This window comes from Rhopalosiphum padi, chromosome 4 (genome assembly GCF_020882245.1).
Source record: "Rhopalosiphum padi isolate XX-2018 chromosome 4, ASM2088224v1, whole genome shotgun sequence".
In the NCBI taxonomy this organism is placed as follows: domain Eukaryota; kingdom Metazoa; phylum Arthropoda; class Insecta; order Hemiptera; family Aphididae; genus Rhopalosiphum; species Rhopalosiphum padi.
In genome coordinates this window covers 41,370,559-41,383,500 of record NC_083600.1, presented here as the reverse complement: position 1 = coordinate 41,383,500, position 12,942 = coordinate 41,370,559, and the positions used below count along the sequence as shown (strand labels likewise).

General features: G+C 24.9%; 2 protein-coding genes across 3 annotated transcripts; one reads left to right on the top strand and one right to left on the bottom strand.

Annotated features, from left to right (window-relative positions):
- Positions 1-1,835: 1,835 nt before the first annotated feature.
- Positions 1,836-6,259, bottom strand: LOC132929400 (C-signal). The gene is made up of 5 exons (XM_060994735.1): positions 5,973-6,259; positions 4,169-4,217; positions 2,755-2,945; positions 2,539-2,685; positions 1,836-2,187 (listed from the first exon to the last, which is right to left on the bottom strand). Exons 1-5 carry the CDS (start codon positions 6,099-6,101, stop codon positions 1,963-1,965), a joined length of 741 nt encoding a protein of 246 aa, XP_060850718.1. The 5' UTR covers positions 6,102-6,259; the 3' UTR covers positions 1,836-1,962.
- On the top strand, positions 5,744-10,982 carry LOC132929399 (thioredoxin reductase 1, mitochondrial). Of its 2 annotated transcripts, none has more exons than XM_060994734.1 (9): positions 5,744-5,949; positions 7,404-7,624; positions 7,691-7,815; positions 7,894-8,123; positions 8,187-8,404; positions 8,467-8,640; positions 9,236-9,424; positions 10,421-10,590; positions 10,670-10,982. In XM_060994734.1, exons 1-9 carry the CDS (start codon positions 5,931-5,933, stop codon positions 10,797-10,799), a joined length of 1,476 nt encoding a protein of 491 aa, XP_060850717.1. In that variant the 5' UTR covers positions 5,744-5,930; the 3' UTR covers positions 10,800-10,982. The 2 variants fall into 2 exon arrangements, with proteins under 2 accessions (XP_060850717.1, XP_060850716.1); XM_060994733.1 differs by lacking the exon at positions 5,744-5,949 and adding an exon at positions 6,405-6,559.
- The last annotated feature ends 1,960 nt before the right edge of the window (positions 10,983-12,942 follow it).

Genomic DNA, 12,942 nt, shown 5'->3' with positions numbered 1-12,942 from the left:
TTTTATAATTTAACTTAATTTATGATATTTATAACTGAGATGACAAAAAAAATTTAATTTAAAATAATAAGAGTGATTTATTCGTAGGCTCATTGGTACACCGTTGTGAAAAAAAAAACATTAAACTAATTAAATAACACACTAAAAAACCGTAATCTTTAAATAAAAATCCCCTCTCCTTTCTCTTAAATAAAAAAATAATGAAAAATCGGGTGACATGATAACACTCAGGAGGGTATTTGGAACAACTCAGTGAAAAAAAAATTGGAAAAAAGTTAAAATGTGTTGTCACAAAATTGAAAACATAAGAAACACCTGTTTTTTTATATATATAAGGATAAGAGACAAGAGTAACAGTTTTGCAACATACTTGATCTTAATAATTGTCTTTTTCTTTAAATGAAAAATTTTGTAACTTACTATCTAATACATACTTAGAAATTACAGTGCTATAAAAAAAATTTGGTTGTTAATCTTCATAAGTCATGACTAGGGCTTGGATTTCAATACAAAGTGCATATTTTTTGGTTGATCTTACACAATGCTTTCTAAGTACATAATTTGTTTCATGTAACGAAGGTTTCAAAGCTACAAATTTTATTTTATATTTTTTTGCATATTTCGTCGTTTTTTCATTTTTAGAAGCATTTTTAGCATTATTGGGTCATTTTATTGGTTGTGTACATTTTTTCAATATACAATCAAATTTAGCCTATTCAAAATATTATCTAAAAATAAATCTTACAAAAATATCAGAAGAATTAACTACAAATGATATTTGTCACATGAAATTTGCTATTACATCCGTGGACGTCGAAAGGAGCTTTTCAACGTACAAAAATATTCTTTCGGATAATAGAAGATCTTTGGTGTTTGAACATATTAAATAATATATTATTGTTTAATGCAATGATCAAAATTTAGTAAGTACAATAGGCTTACTTAGAATTTTAATTTTACATACATTTTTATATATACATATTTTGGTATGTTTAGAATGAATAATATTTCCCCAAAACATGTGCGTGTCAGCATCAAATCATCATTTCAAATTTTCAGTTTTTTTTTTTTTTTAATAAAATAATAAATAATAATTATAGCTTATTTATAAATTACAAAATGAATAAAAAAATAAATGGAATTTTAAGGTCATTTTTGTGGTAAAATGCATTTTTTAAGGGCATTTTTGGCTATTTTCTAGAGCATATTTGTATGGTTTTAAGAGCATTTAAATCTGGGCCCTAGTCATGACTGAATTGCACATAGCATCAAACTCAAAGAAAAATACTTTATTATTTTTGTGTGTATAAAGGTTTTTTTATGTGGGTAATTCAGAATCCAATTTAGAAAATATGGGCCTGGGGCAATATAATTTTAGGGGCCTTTAATATTTGTTAAATGTAATTTAAAAAAGACTGTGAACATTAAAATAACAACATTGCAACTTGTATTAATGAACAACATTTTTAAATGAAAGCAATAATGTCATAAAATTTCACAGTGCCACTTTTAATCAGTAATTTATAGTAGTAAAATCACTAAAATGTATTTAAAAAAACCTATGTGCAAACATTGATAAAATTCTTAGGTCTAAGTTTGATAATGGATAAATTCACTCCAATATTAAAAATAACAACATAAAATTGTTACTAATATAGTTGTAATATAATAGTAATTATTTAACATGAAGCAACAAAAAAAAAATTATTTAAAATTAAAAATTAAAAAATAATTTCTTTAATTGTTTTTATCCTGAAGTTAAAAAGGAATTGAATTATCAGAGATGTATTATTCTGTAAAAAAACAAGTTATGGAACAATTAGGGGATTCAAATGTTTAATTAAAAAATATTTTATATTTATTTAATGATTAACTAAGAAATGTTTTGAACAGTACTAAAGTATGTGTATTAATACTAATAATACAATTTAAACATTTTAGAATTGTAATTGATATTTATTTTTACCAAGGAAGTACTTTCCCTTCAAAATCATAAAATCCGCCATTGTGTGATTGATCAATGTTCTTCAAGAAGTTGCAGATTCCTGTAACAGACTGTTCAACTTCTAGTGGTGCACTTGTACCGCCCATAGCAGTTTTAACCCATCCAGGATGAACGCTTACAGCTAATATTCCATTATTTTTAAGATCAATACTTAACGATTTTGTAACGACATTTATAGCAGTCTAAAACAAAATAAATATGGTACCAAATAATTGTATAAATTTAATGATAAATATGCATACAGAAGATGCAAAATTACAAACTAGGATGTATAGGAATTAGCAGTAGTATGTCGAACAAAGGTAAAAATTATGTCTAACGTGTCTAAAGTTTATATGTATCATGGTAAGTAAACTACATTTACTAATAATTAATTGAATAAATAAAGTAAACAAATAATAATAAATATAAAAAAATATGAAATTAAGATGGAAATAAAGGTATCAAACAAGACTAGGCCACATAAAATTATGACTTATGAGTCTTAGCATGCCAATGGAAATTAGTAGTATGGAATAACAGTGATACATTACCTTGCTTGTTCTATATGGATAAAAACCTCCTTGATCATTTTTAGTGATGGAACCTAAAATTGAACTTATATTAACAATTACAGCTTTATTTACTCCAGTAGCAGATTTATTTTTATCTGATGCCATTTTTAATAATGGTAATAATGCCTGAAAAAATTAGTAATAAGATAATTTAAACATTTTAATTTAAACAAAAATTATAAATTATTAGTTTACCTGTGTTAACATTATAGGACCAATAGTATTTATTTTGAAATGGTTTAATAAATCTTCAGATTTTACTAAGCCAATCCTAGTAAATTTTGACGATATTCCAGCATTGTTAATTAGGACATTAAGACCTTTGTCTTTGACAACATTTGAAACTTGAGAAGCCAAATTGAAGAATGATCCATGATCAATTAGATCTACAAGTATAAAATATAAATGTATAATACAGAAACATGTAGGTAATCAATAGATACTAAAAGTTATTTGTATAATATTACGAGTTTATGACATTTATACATCTACATTCTACATACTAATATTAATAGTATTATCCTACCCAATTACAAAAATATAATTTTAAAGGTATAAAAGTAAAGTTTGAGAATCAATTACTTGAAAAAATATATGTTACAATTGTAATATCTGTACCATGGGCAATAGACCTTTTTATATATTTATAAATAATTAATAGGAATAGGTTTATTATGTGCACAGTGGTGAGTATTGTATATATGTTTTATATGGTTGTATGGGAGACCAAGATCAGTAGAAAAAAATCTAACCTCTATAAAAAAAATTATATGACAACAAGGTGTTGTAAAGTCCCTTGAAACTGTGAAGCTCACTGGCCCTTCAGTGGGTCAGTGCTAAGAGGTTTTAAAACCGGCTTTTACTAAAACTAGTTAAGGCCGCCAAGATCTAGTCCACCTACTAGCGCTAAGTAAACAAACTCAGAAGGAAAACTGAAAACCAGCGAGAAAGAAAAACTAAACCAAAAGATATATCAAAGCACTAACGAAAATAGTACCACCTACAGATTAGAGAAGTAGTACGTAACCTTTTTTGATTCACGTCCCCTAAAATTATTTATTTTGATAATTCGACCCCCTTCCTACCAACATTATGTAAATGAATCTATGTATATATATAAAAATGGAGCCAAAAATGTATAGCAATTCATCAATTGAGAAAGACTGGGCCGATTTGGCTCAAATTTTTTTTTAATTGTTCGTAATTGCCAGGTTTTTAGAAAAACCCTTTTTTTTAATTTTTTTTGATGATTGATTTTTTGAGTTACGGAATGTTCTTTAGAATTTAAAAAGTTACAGCAAGCTTTAGCTTATAAAATTGTCCATATGACATAATTAATTGTTCAAATACTCTTGACTATTATCTAACAAATATTGAAATAACACTTGGTTAATAAAAATTTTTTGAAGATCTACACTAACGCTTATTTTTTCATTTCAAGTTTTAAAAAAATTTAATTTAATTATTACAATTTTTAAATTTATCATCTTTTTTATTTTGTGACTATAATTTTTTTACAATTTAAGGAATTACATTCAAAATTTTAGAAAACTTGACTTAGATAGTTAAAATTTAAAATATAAAAAGAAAATATAATTTAATTAATTACCTGCTTCCAGGATATGAAGTTGTGGATTCTTTTTCAATTCCATTAATTCCTGAAAAATTACAAAATACAAATTACATTTTGTATCATTTATTGAAAACAATTATAACCTTGTATTAAAAATTTAAGAAAAATATAAATTTTAATAACTAGGTACTTTATTACTTAATACAAAAAGTTGACAAATGAAATCTATTAAAATAAATTAATTAAAATCAGTCATATAATTTTAACAATTTTTTACTGATATTCAAATTATAAAAACCTTAATAAAAACATGTTAGTATGTTACAACATTTACAATAATATGAATAGCCTGAATAGGAAATAAATGTATGTTATATAATATAAAATAAGAGGATCACACAAAATTAAAGGAAATCTTAGATCAAAAATAAATTAACTCAAAATTATCAAAATACTAAATTAAGAATATTGATATTAAATATTATGTAAGCTTTAAAAAAACCATCTATCATAATGACCAAGATTATTTAAAAATAAAAATCTCAGATCATAAATAAATTATTTCAATTAAAATACTAGCATTAAATATACAAAAAATATAAACAGTAAACACCATATGCCATAAACTCAAGATGTCACATATTATGTGTTTTTAAATAAAAATAACTGAAAGAATATTTTTTTTAATTCAATTTGTTTTAAAATGTAAAATGTTATTACAAGTTTGATAAATCTTTAAATCACATATATTATATTTTTATGCGAGGATTTATGATTATATTGTAACTATTTGTTGTGTGTGATGTTAGTGATGATTTTAAAGATTAGTTTCAAAATATAATTCATATCACCTAATCCCATAATAAACCACAGTATACTTAAATAATAAATAGACTACAACATATAATTATTGTTCTCTCAAATAAATTGATTTAAATCAAAATACTTTATTAACAACATTGTTCTTAAAAGAAATTATTCTTTATCTAAAATAGCTAAAACAGTTTTTAACAAGAAAACATTTAATTTAAAATTAAAAATTAAAAATCCAGTCGATTTTCTTAATATCAAAACTTGCTTAAGCATAAATAATTAATACTCATAGTTATTTTAAAAACCTAAATACCTACCTATATTTCATCTGGAATTTCTATAAATAATCATTCACAACGTTTAATACAACTTATTCTTAAAACAGATTAATATTTTAAGCCAATCAACTTTACAAAAGTTATTAATTTTAGACACCAAATGAATGTTTAATAAAACAGATTCTAAACTATGAAATATTAGATATATTTAATACATATTTATATATAGTATTGGTTAATTTTTATTTTAAATATTATATGTTATTCGACAACCAAAAACATCTTATTAATCTGATAAATTATATAAATTGTAATTAAAACATTTTTTAAAAGTATTTTACTATTTCCTTGATTAAAATATTTCAAAATAATCCGGGTCTTCAAAAAAGAAAAAATATATTTTTCCATGATATTTTATCCACTGAGTGACGTGATGTTGGTCAAAAGACATGAAAGAAAGGGTGGAGGGGCCGTCCATTTATTATCAGGTTTATGGTACATTACATTATAATATTTCCTTATTCATAAATGTGAATTTGTGTTAATGAGTAATGATCATTCTAAGTTCGATCATTGGGCTAGTAACTACTAACTATAGTTAATATTTACTAATAGGTTGTTTGTAGTGTATTTGTATTAACTGTTATTTACAGTAAAACGTAAATTTTATCTTAATTTTTAATACTTAAAAAAACAATAATTTTAAAATGGCTCCCATCGTACCTAGTGAGTATATGATTATTAATTACCTTAGCTTTTCCCATATCTCTACATGTCGCAAATACGTTCTCCACATTAAACGCTTGATTTGATAATAAATGTTTCACCAATCCTAGTCCTATTCCTCTATTTGCACCAGTTACTAATATGGAACACATTTTGTTTTTAAGTCGATCAAACTAAGTTGCGCACTTTAACTTTTTAAGTATAACCATAGAATTGGAACATTGAAGACCATTCTGAATCGTGTTAACAGATAATGAGTTTAACTTTTTATTTTTGAAACCAAACATGCCACAACACTGATGAATCTTGTTTCTTATCAGACTTCTCCATATTTCCGTCATTTTATAACTATACATGTATAACTTAACACATATTACGCAATATATAATAATGAATCATTGAATTACATAATAATTAATTTATAATTTTAGTTTTTACTAGTTTACAAATATTTTCAGTTCAATATCAAAATATAAATAAAATAAAATATTTTATTTTATTGAAATGTTTTTCATTCGGTCCTTATCTTCAAAAATTTTTCAAAAAAATCAAAATGTTTGTAAAGCATTTACTAACAGCAATAAAAGATTTTTAAGAAAAATTAGTTCGTGTAAATAATTAAACCTATAACTTTTATAAGCTTTTATATTGTATATGGTTTCTAGTAAAAAAGTTAACTTGTATTTTTACTGTTTTTGTTAAATTAAATATATATATTATACCTATATATATAATTATTGTCATTAGTTTCTTTCAAATTATATATTACCTATTAGATAGTGGTCAGTAACCTGTAATTTTTTTGGACTATCAAGCCACATTTGTGAATTAAAAAGTTTGCAGGCTGGACAAAAATAAAAATTTTATATTCTAAATTATTTATTATAATAAAAAAAATACTGACTAAAACTTTAAAATAATGAAATATATAAAAAAAAATATTGTAGTTTTAAAATTTAAAGTGGGCTGTGTACAATAGCAGCACGGGCTGCCGGTTGCTTACCGTTGTATTAGATTATATTTGACTTGCCTATGTACACGTCAAATAGTAAGTATCATTACTACACAAATTTTGGTAATAACAACTAAACATTTAATTAGATCTAATTATCTCTATCCTGTTTTCAATGAATTTAAAAATTATTATCAAAAGTATGGATAAACGGATTTGTAGTATCAAGCACCTTTTAGGTCTGCATAATATGTTGTTTTACTATTTTTAATAATTTTCAATAGTTGATTAAATTAGTAATTTTAAAATAAAAGTATTAAATAATTTTTGAAGGCTCTTTTATTTTATTTTACATGAGTCCTAGTATTGACTTCATTAATTCATTTTAATGATTTCCATTGTGAAACATAAATAAATTAAGTTTTTTAATAGACCGTATATAATATAATAGCTTGCCTAAATGTCTGTATTCTTAAATGTTAATGAATTTTTTTATTTTTAGGTGGACAGTATGATTTTGATCTTTTAGTAATAGGCGGAGGATCTGGTGGTTTAGCATGTGCTAAAGAAGCATCAAGCTTTGGAAAACAAGTAGTAGTTTTAGATTTTGTTATTCCATCAGAGAAAGGTACCACTTGGGGAATAGGTGGTACATGTGTTAATGTTGGTTGTATACCTAAAAAACTAATGCATCAAGCTTCGTTGTTAGGCGAATCAATTCATGTATAACAATTAATATATTTAAACTATTTATTTTTACTAAACTTAATCTAGTTATTGCTAAATTAGGAAGCTCGAAGTTATGGATGGAACATTCCAGATCCTATTTCATTTAATTGGGAATCTTTAGTAGAAGCGGTCCAAAATCATATTAAATCTGTTAATTGGGTTACAAGAGTACAATTAAGAGACAAGTATTTATATGTTTTATTATTTTTATAATATTATTTTATTATTAAAATATAATTTAAATTTTAAAATAATTTTTGAAGAAAAATAGAGTATGTTAATGGTCATGGTGTATTTGAAGATGCTCATACGATTATAGCAAAGATGAAAAATGGTAAAGAACGAAGAATAACAGCAAAGGATATTTTAATAGCTGTTGGTGGACGTCCACGCTATCCAGAATTCCCAGGGTGTAAAGAATATTGTATTACTAGTGATGACCTTTTTTCATTACCTACTGCACCAGGAAATACTTTGGTTATTGGTGCTGGATGTAAGCCAAATACAGTATTATGTTATTAAATAATTTAATTTACTTATTAAATTAATTTTTTAGATATTGGATTAGAATGTGCAGGATTTTTAAAAGGATTGGGATATGAAGCGACTGTTATGGTTCGATCTATGCTTCTTAGAGGTTTTGATAGGGATATGGTGAATTTAGTTCAAGCTGAAATGGAAGATAAAGGTGTGAAATTTCTTATTGGAAAAATACCTTCCAGAGTATCAAAGCAGCCAAACGGCAAATTATTAGTTGAATGGGAAGGTGATGAAGTAAGCAGTACTTATACTATTCAATTTATACTTGAAAAATTCTAGTATTTTTTTCATTTTAGAATGGGCAAGGGGAATTTGATACAGTTCTTGTAGCTGTAGGACGTAAAGCTTTATCAGAAGAACTAAATCCATCTGCTGCTGGATTAGAAATTCATCCAGAGTCCGGTAAATTTATTACTGTTGCTGAACAGACCAATATTCCAAATATATATGCAGTTGGTGATGTATTACACGTAAGTATAATTTATCAAACAAAACAGTATTTTTTTTTTTAAATAAAATCATTTTTTTCATTTAAAATTTGCAATTATAATTATTATTGATGTATTCAAAATAAGTGCAGTACAATAAAAAAAGTTAAACACGTCTCTGATTAGTTTATTATTATTAGGGTTAAAACTATATGTAATAAAAAACTATGAAATATGCCCTTAAACATGGTTTGCAGCTGGTTATGCTGCAAAAACTTCAAAATATACTCTTCAGGTTATGAATTTATAATAAAAAAACAAAATCCATGGATATAATATATGATGACCATAGTCAACAAAAAAATGAACACAAGAATGAATTATTAAAATAATAATAATAAAAAAATACCTATAATAAATTGACATACTTACTGTATTAGGTATTTTTACAAATAAACTCAATAATATAACTTAAAAATCTTGAAATAATAAAATATAATTGGCATATTTTTAATCTGCAGTAAGTGAAACTCTCATTTGGCTATACTTTAAACTTATCAAAAATGTATGCAAAATACTACAACTGCCTAATCCAAATTAATATTTAAGCTAATTATTTAATTTGTTAAAATTTTAGGGAAGACCAGAATTAACGCCAGTAGCAATTCAAGCTGGTAAATTATTGGCTGGACGATTATATAATGGCATCCAAGAACAAATGGATTATGATAATGTTGCTACAACCATCTTCTCGCCTCTTGAGTATGGTTGTGTTGGTCTCACAGAAGAAGAAGCGATTAATAGATTTACTGAAGATAAAATTGAAGTAAGTAGCATTAGGCCTTGTAGTGATGAATAATACATATTATATCAATTGATATAGTAGTTATTAAAGTTTCATTTAAATAGTTAAAACACCATTTTGTACAAACATCAATAATTTTAAAATTATTATTTTATTATGAAATGCTTGTTCAATTATTTCATACAGATCTATAATCTATCTGAAAGATAATTATTATTATTATTATTTTTGCTTTCTGTTATCACAGTAATTCATTGATTCTGGATTCCAGTTTATCTATACATCATCTATTACTTACTTATTTTATTATGTATAATAATAATTCTGACTATTTTAATCATTATTCCTTTAAGTTTTATCTTTTTTGTATTATAATGCTCAGATATTAAATTGTATATTAAATAATTCTGAGGTTTCCAAAAACTAATCTTAAATAAAACAAGATTATTATATCATATAATGTTTCTACCAACCAATGAAAAAACAAACAGCTTCTATTTGAAATACATATACTTATTAACTTAAGTTGTTTAATAATATTTATATTTGATACTCGTGAATGATACATTATATGGTAATTTATTATTAGTAATTGTTATATATTTTATTTTTACAATGCTATCCATTTTTTTTAGGCTAGCTCCTCTTGCGTGATCGCTTTGTGATTTGCACAAGATTTAGTTAGCGCCACGATTCACGAACAAAATACCAACTCAGAGTAGAGGCGAGGCAATTTGAGTGAACCAACTACACTCGCATGCTCTCATTGTCTCGCTATACCTTGACAAAAGTGTTGCTAGCTCCACAATATACAATATATTTTTTATCTAAAAATTCTATCAATTTAATTGTATAAATAATTAAAATAAATATCAAAATGGTTTTGATATTTTTAATATATTGAATATACCTTCAACATAACCAATTCACGATCACTATTGAATTTTGATCGAGTATTGTTTTTTTTTTAATCTGTAAAATTTATAATTATGTTAATTACATAATTTTATTTTTTAGGTGTATCATGCATATTATAAGCCTACAGAGTTTTTTATCCCTCAAAAAAATGTCAAACATTGTTATTTAAAAGTTATAACTCTTTTAGAAGCACCACAACAAGTATTAGGTATGCATTTTATTGGGCCTCAAGCCGGCGAAGTAATCCAAGGATATGCTGCTGCTATTAAGTAAATACACATTTATTAGTTTATTTTTTTACCAATCTTACTAGTGATTTTTTTAATAATTACATATTTGTTTTAATAGGGCTGGATTAACTTTTCAACATTTAAAGGATACTGTTGGGATTCATCCTACAATATCTGAAGAATTTACTAGAGTGGGTATCACTAAACGATCAGGTGATGATCCAACTCCTCAAAGTTGTTGTAGTTAAATTAATTTATTTTATAGAATTAAAAATATACAATAATTATTTTAAATATAATAATTACTCATCCAATTTATTCATGTGGTGTAAAGGTATTAATTATTAATTATAGTATACATATTTGTACGAGTATTGTACCAATTAAATGTTACTTTGGAATTAAATATTAATAATTTTTTTAATTGGTAATTTAATATGCTTTTCGATGTTCTTTAAAAACATATAAGTTGAATAATAAAATAGCAGTACAATAAATAATGAGTATTTGTAAAAAAAATATGATTTATTTAATTGTTAATTTAAGATTGGAATATCCTAAATGCATTTTATACTAATTTTCCAATTTATAATTAATGTCCTTGGTTAATTACGTAAATACGTATGCAATTTTTGTAAAATAAAAATAGCAACTATGTGTAAGAAAGTTCATATTATTGTTTTATCACAATTTAATAAATAATAACTGTTTTAAATGGCTGGTTGTAAAAGTGTATAATGAACCATACGCTTACTCGCTTACTGGATATGAGATAAGGATCCTTAGATAACTAAAATTGTTATACCATCAAGTATTACATCCTTTTAAAAAATTATGTTGACATTTCTGAAAAACAAAATTGTGTGAAATATTACTTGAATTAATTTTTATATAGGTACTTTTGGAATCATTAGACTATAAATCTTTTGATAGCGTTTGTTGAAGTCTGTGTTTTTGTTTTCTATTGTTTTTAATTTTTTTTTTGGTTATACATCAAACCTTTAGATAATGTGCTCTAAATATTCTATCTAATTGATTCCAAATCACTAAAATATTCAATCTCATCAAATCTCCAAATTTTGGAAATTTATCAATGTAAAATGCAAAAAACATTTCTACCTAACTGGATGTATTAAATAATTACAATTTTAACTCCTTGAATTCTATCGTTGAAGCTTTTACTTAACATTTTGCTACTGTTTATTAACATTATGATAAGTCTGATATTAATCTAAGTGTAGACACTCCAAATAACTTACCTAAAAATGCCTAAAATGCCTTTATTTTCTTGTTAAATTACCATCATCAAAGTTTTTAATGCTATAAATGATAGTTAAAAGTATGGTCCTTAGCCCCATTTTATACCTAGCTAGTTGGCAGTTACTAGACAAAATTATTATTGATCAACACAATTTTACTCCATCTCGATCAAGTAATTTTAATTCAATGCTTAATTTTGCTGATGATATTACATTTTACGGTATTGTAAATTGTTATAAGGATACTCTATTCGTGGAAGTAATGCGAAAGCAGTTCCCACGACGCCGTCGTTCAAACATGAAGAAAAAAAAGGATGCTCTATTATAACAATCTGATTTAAACTTGATCATCTTAAGGTTGTGCAAAAAATAAATTGTATTACGCTTAATCTAAAAAAATATGAAATAATGACTTTCTTCCATTTATGTTCCAATACTTTTTTCGATTATAATATCAATTGTGTACCTCTTTTTTTAATATTGATGTTATCTTAATATACACTTTGAACCTAAATTAATATTTAATGCTCATATTAATTGTTACATAAAAGAGAAAGGTCTAAAACTGCTTTGGTTTATTTACAGAAGCGGTGTCAACAACTTCAATGGTAAAAATATATTTTTTTTTTTTTATGCAATATGCTCAATTTTAGAATATGGTTATATTATCTGGTTGCCATTTAATAATATTTGATTAATACTCTCAAGTAAGTTCAAAGTAAGTTCTTATGGTTTTTGTAGTTTTCAAGTGTAATATATACAAAATTGGAATACATCTTACCACCCTTTATTTAATTACATTTTGAATCCTTGGAGGCTGGAATAATATAGAATCAGGATTTATTTTATATATTAATTATTAACACGTTGACTGCCATGCGGCCACAAGAATATTTATCATGGGTACGCCAAGGACAATTTTCAGTGTCATTATAAATTTGTACTCGGATATATACTATTGAGTTTGAAAAAAATTAAAAATACAAAAAAAAATGTTAAAATTATGTTTATTATATCAAAAAAATTGCAATTATTCCCGCTACGCCACAGCGCATTTTCTAGATCATTATTTTAGCGCCACAGAAAAGTTAATAATATAAAACTAAATTAATTTACAGCAGCCTGCGGCCGT

Coding starts and splice junctions, on each gene's coding strand:
- LOC132929400 (XM_060994735.1), bottom strand. CDS start 6,101: ATGTGTTCCATATTAGTAACTGGTGCAAATAGAGGAATAGGACTAGGA. Junction 2,946..4,168: donor ACTTCATATCCTGGAAGCAG/GTAATTAATTAA, acceptor TTATACTTGTAG/ATCTAATTGATCATGGATCA. Junction 2,188..2,538: donor ATCCATATAGAACAAGCAAG/GTAATGTATCAC, acceptor ATTTTGTTTTAG/ACTGCTATAAATGTCGTTAC.
- LOC132929399 (XM_060994733.1), top strand. CDS start 6,454: ATGTTTTTCATTCGGTCCTTATCTTCAAAAATTTTTCAAAAAAATCAA. Junction 7,816..7,893: donor AGAGTACAATTAAGAGACAA/GTATTTATATGT, acceptor TAATTTTTGAAG/AAAAATAGAGTATGTTAATG. Junction 10,591..10,669: donor GGATATGCTGCTGCTATTAA/GTAAATACACAT, acceptor TTGTTTTAATAG/GGCTGGATTAACTTTTCAAC.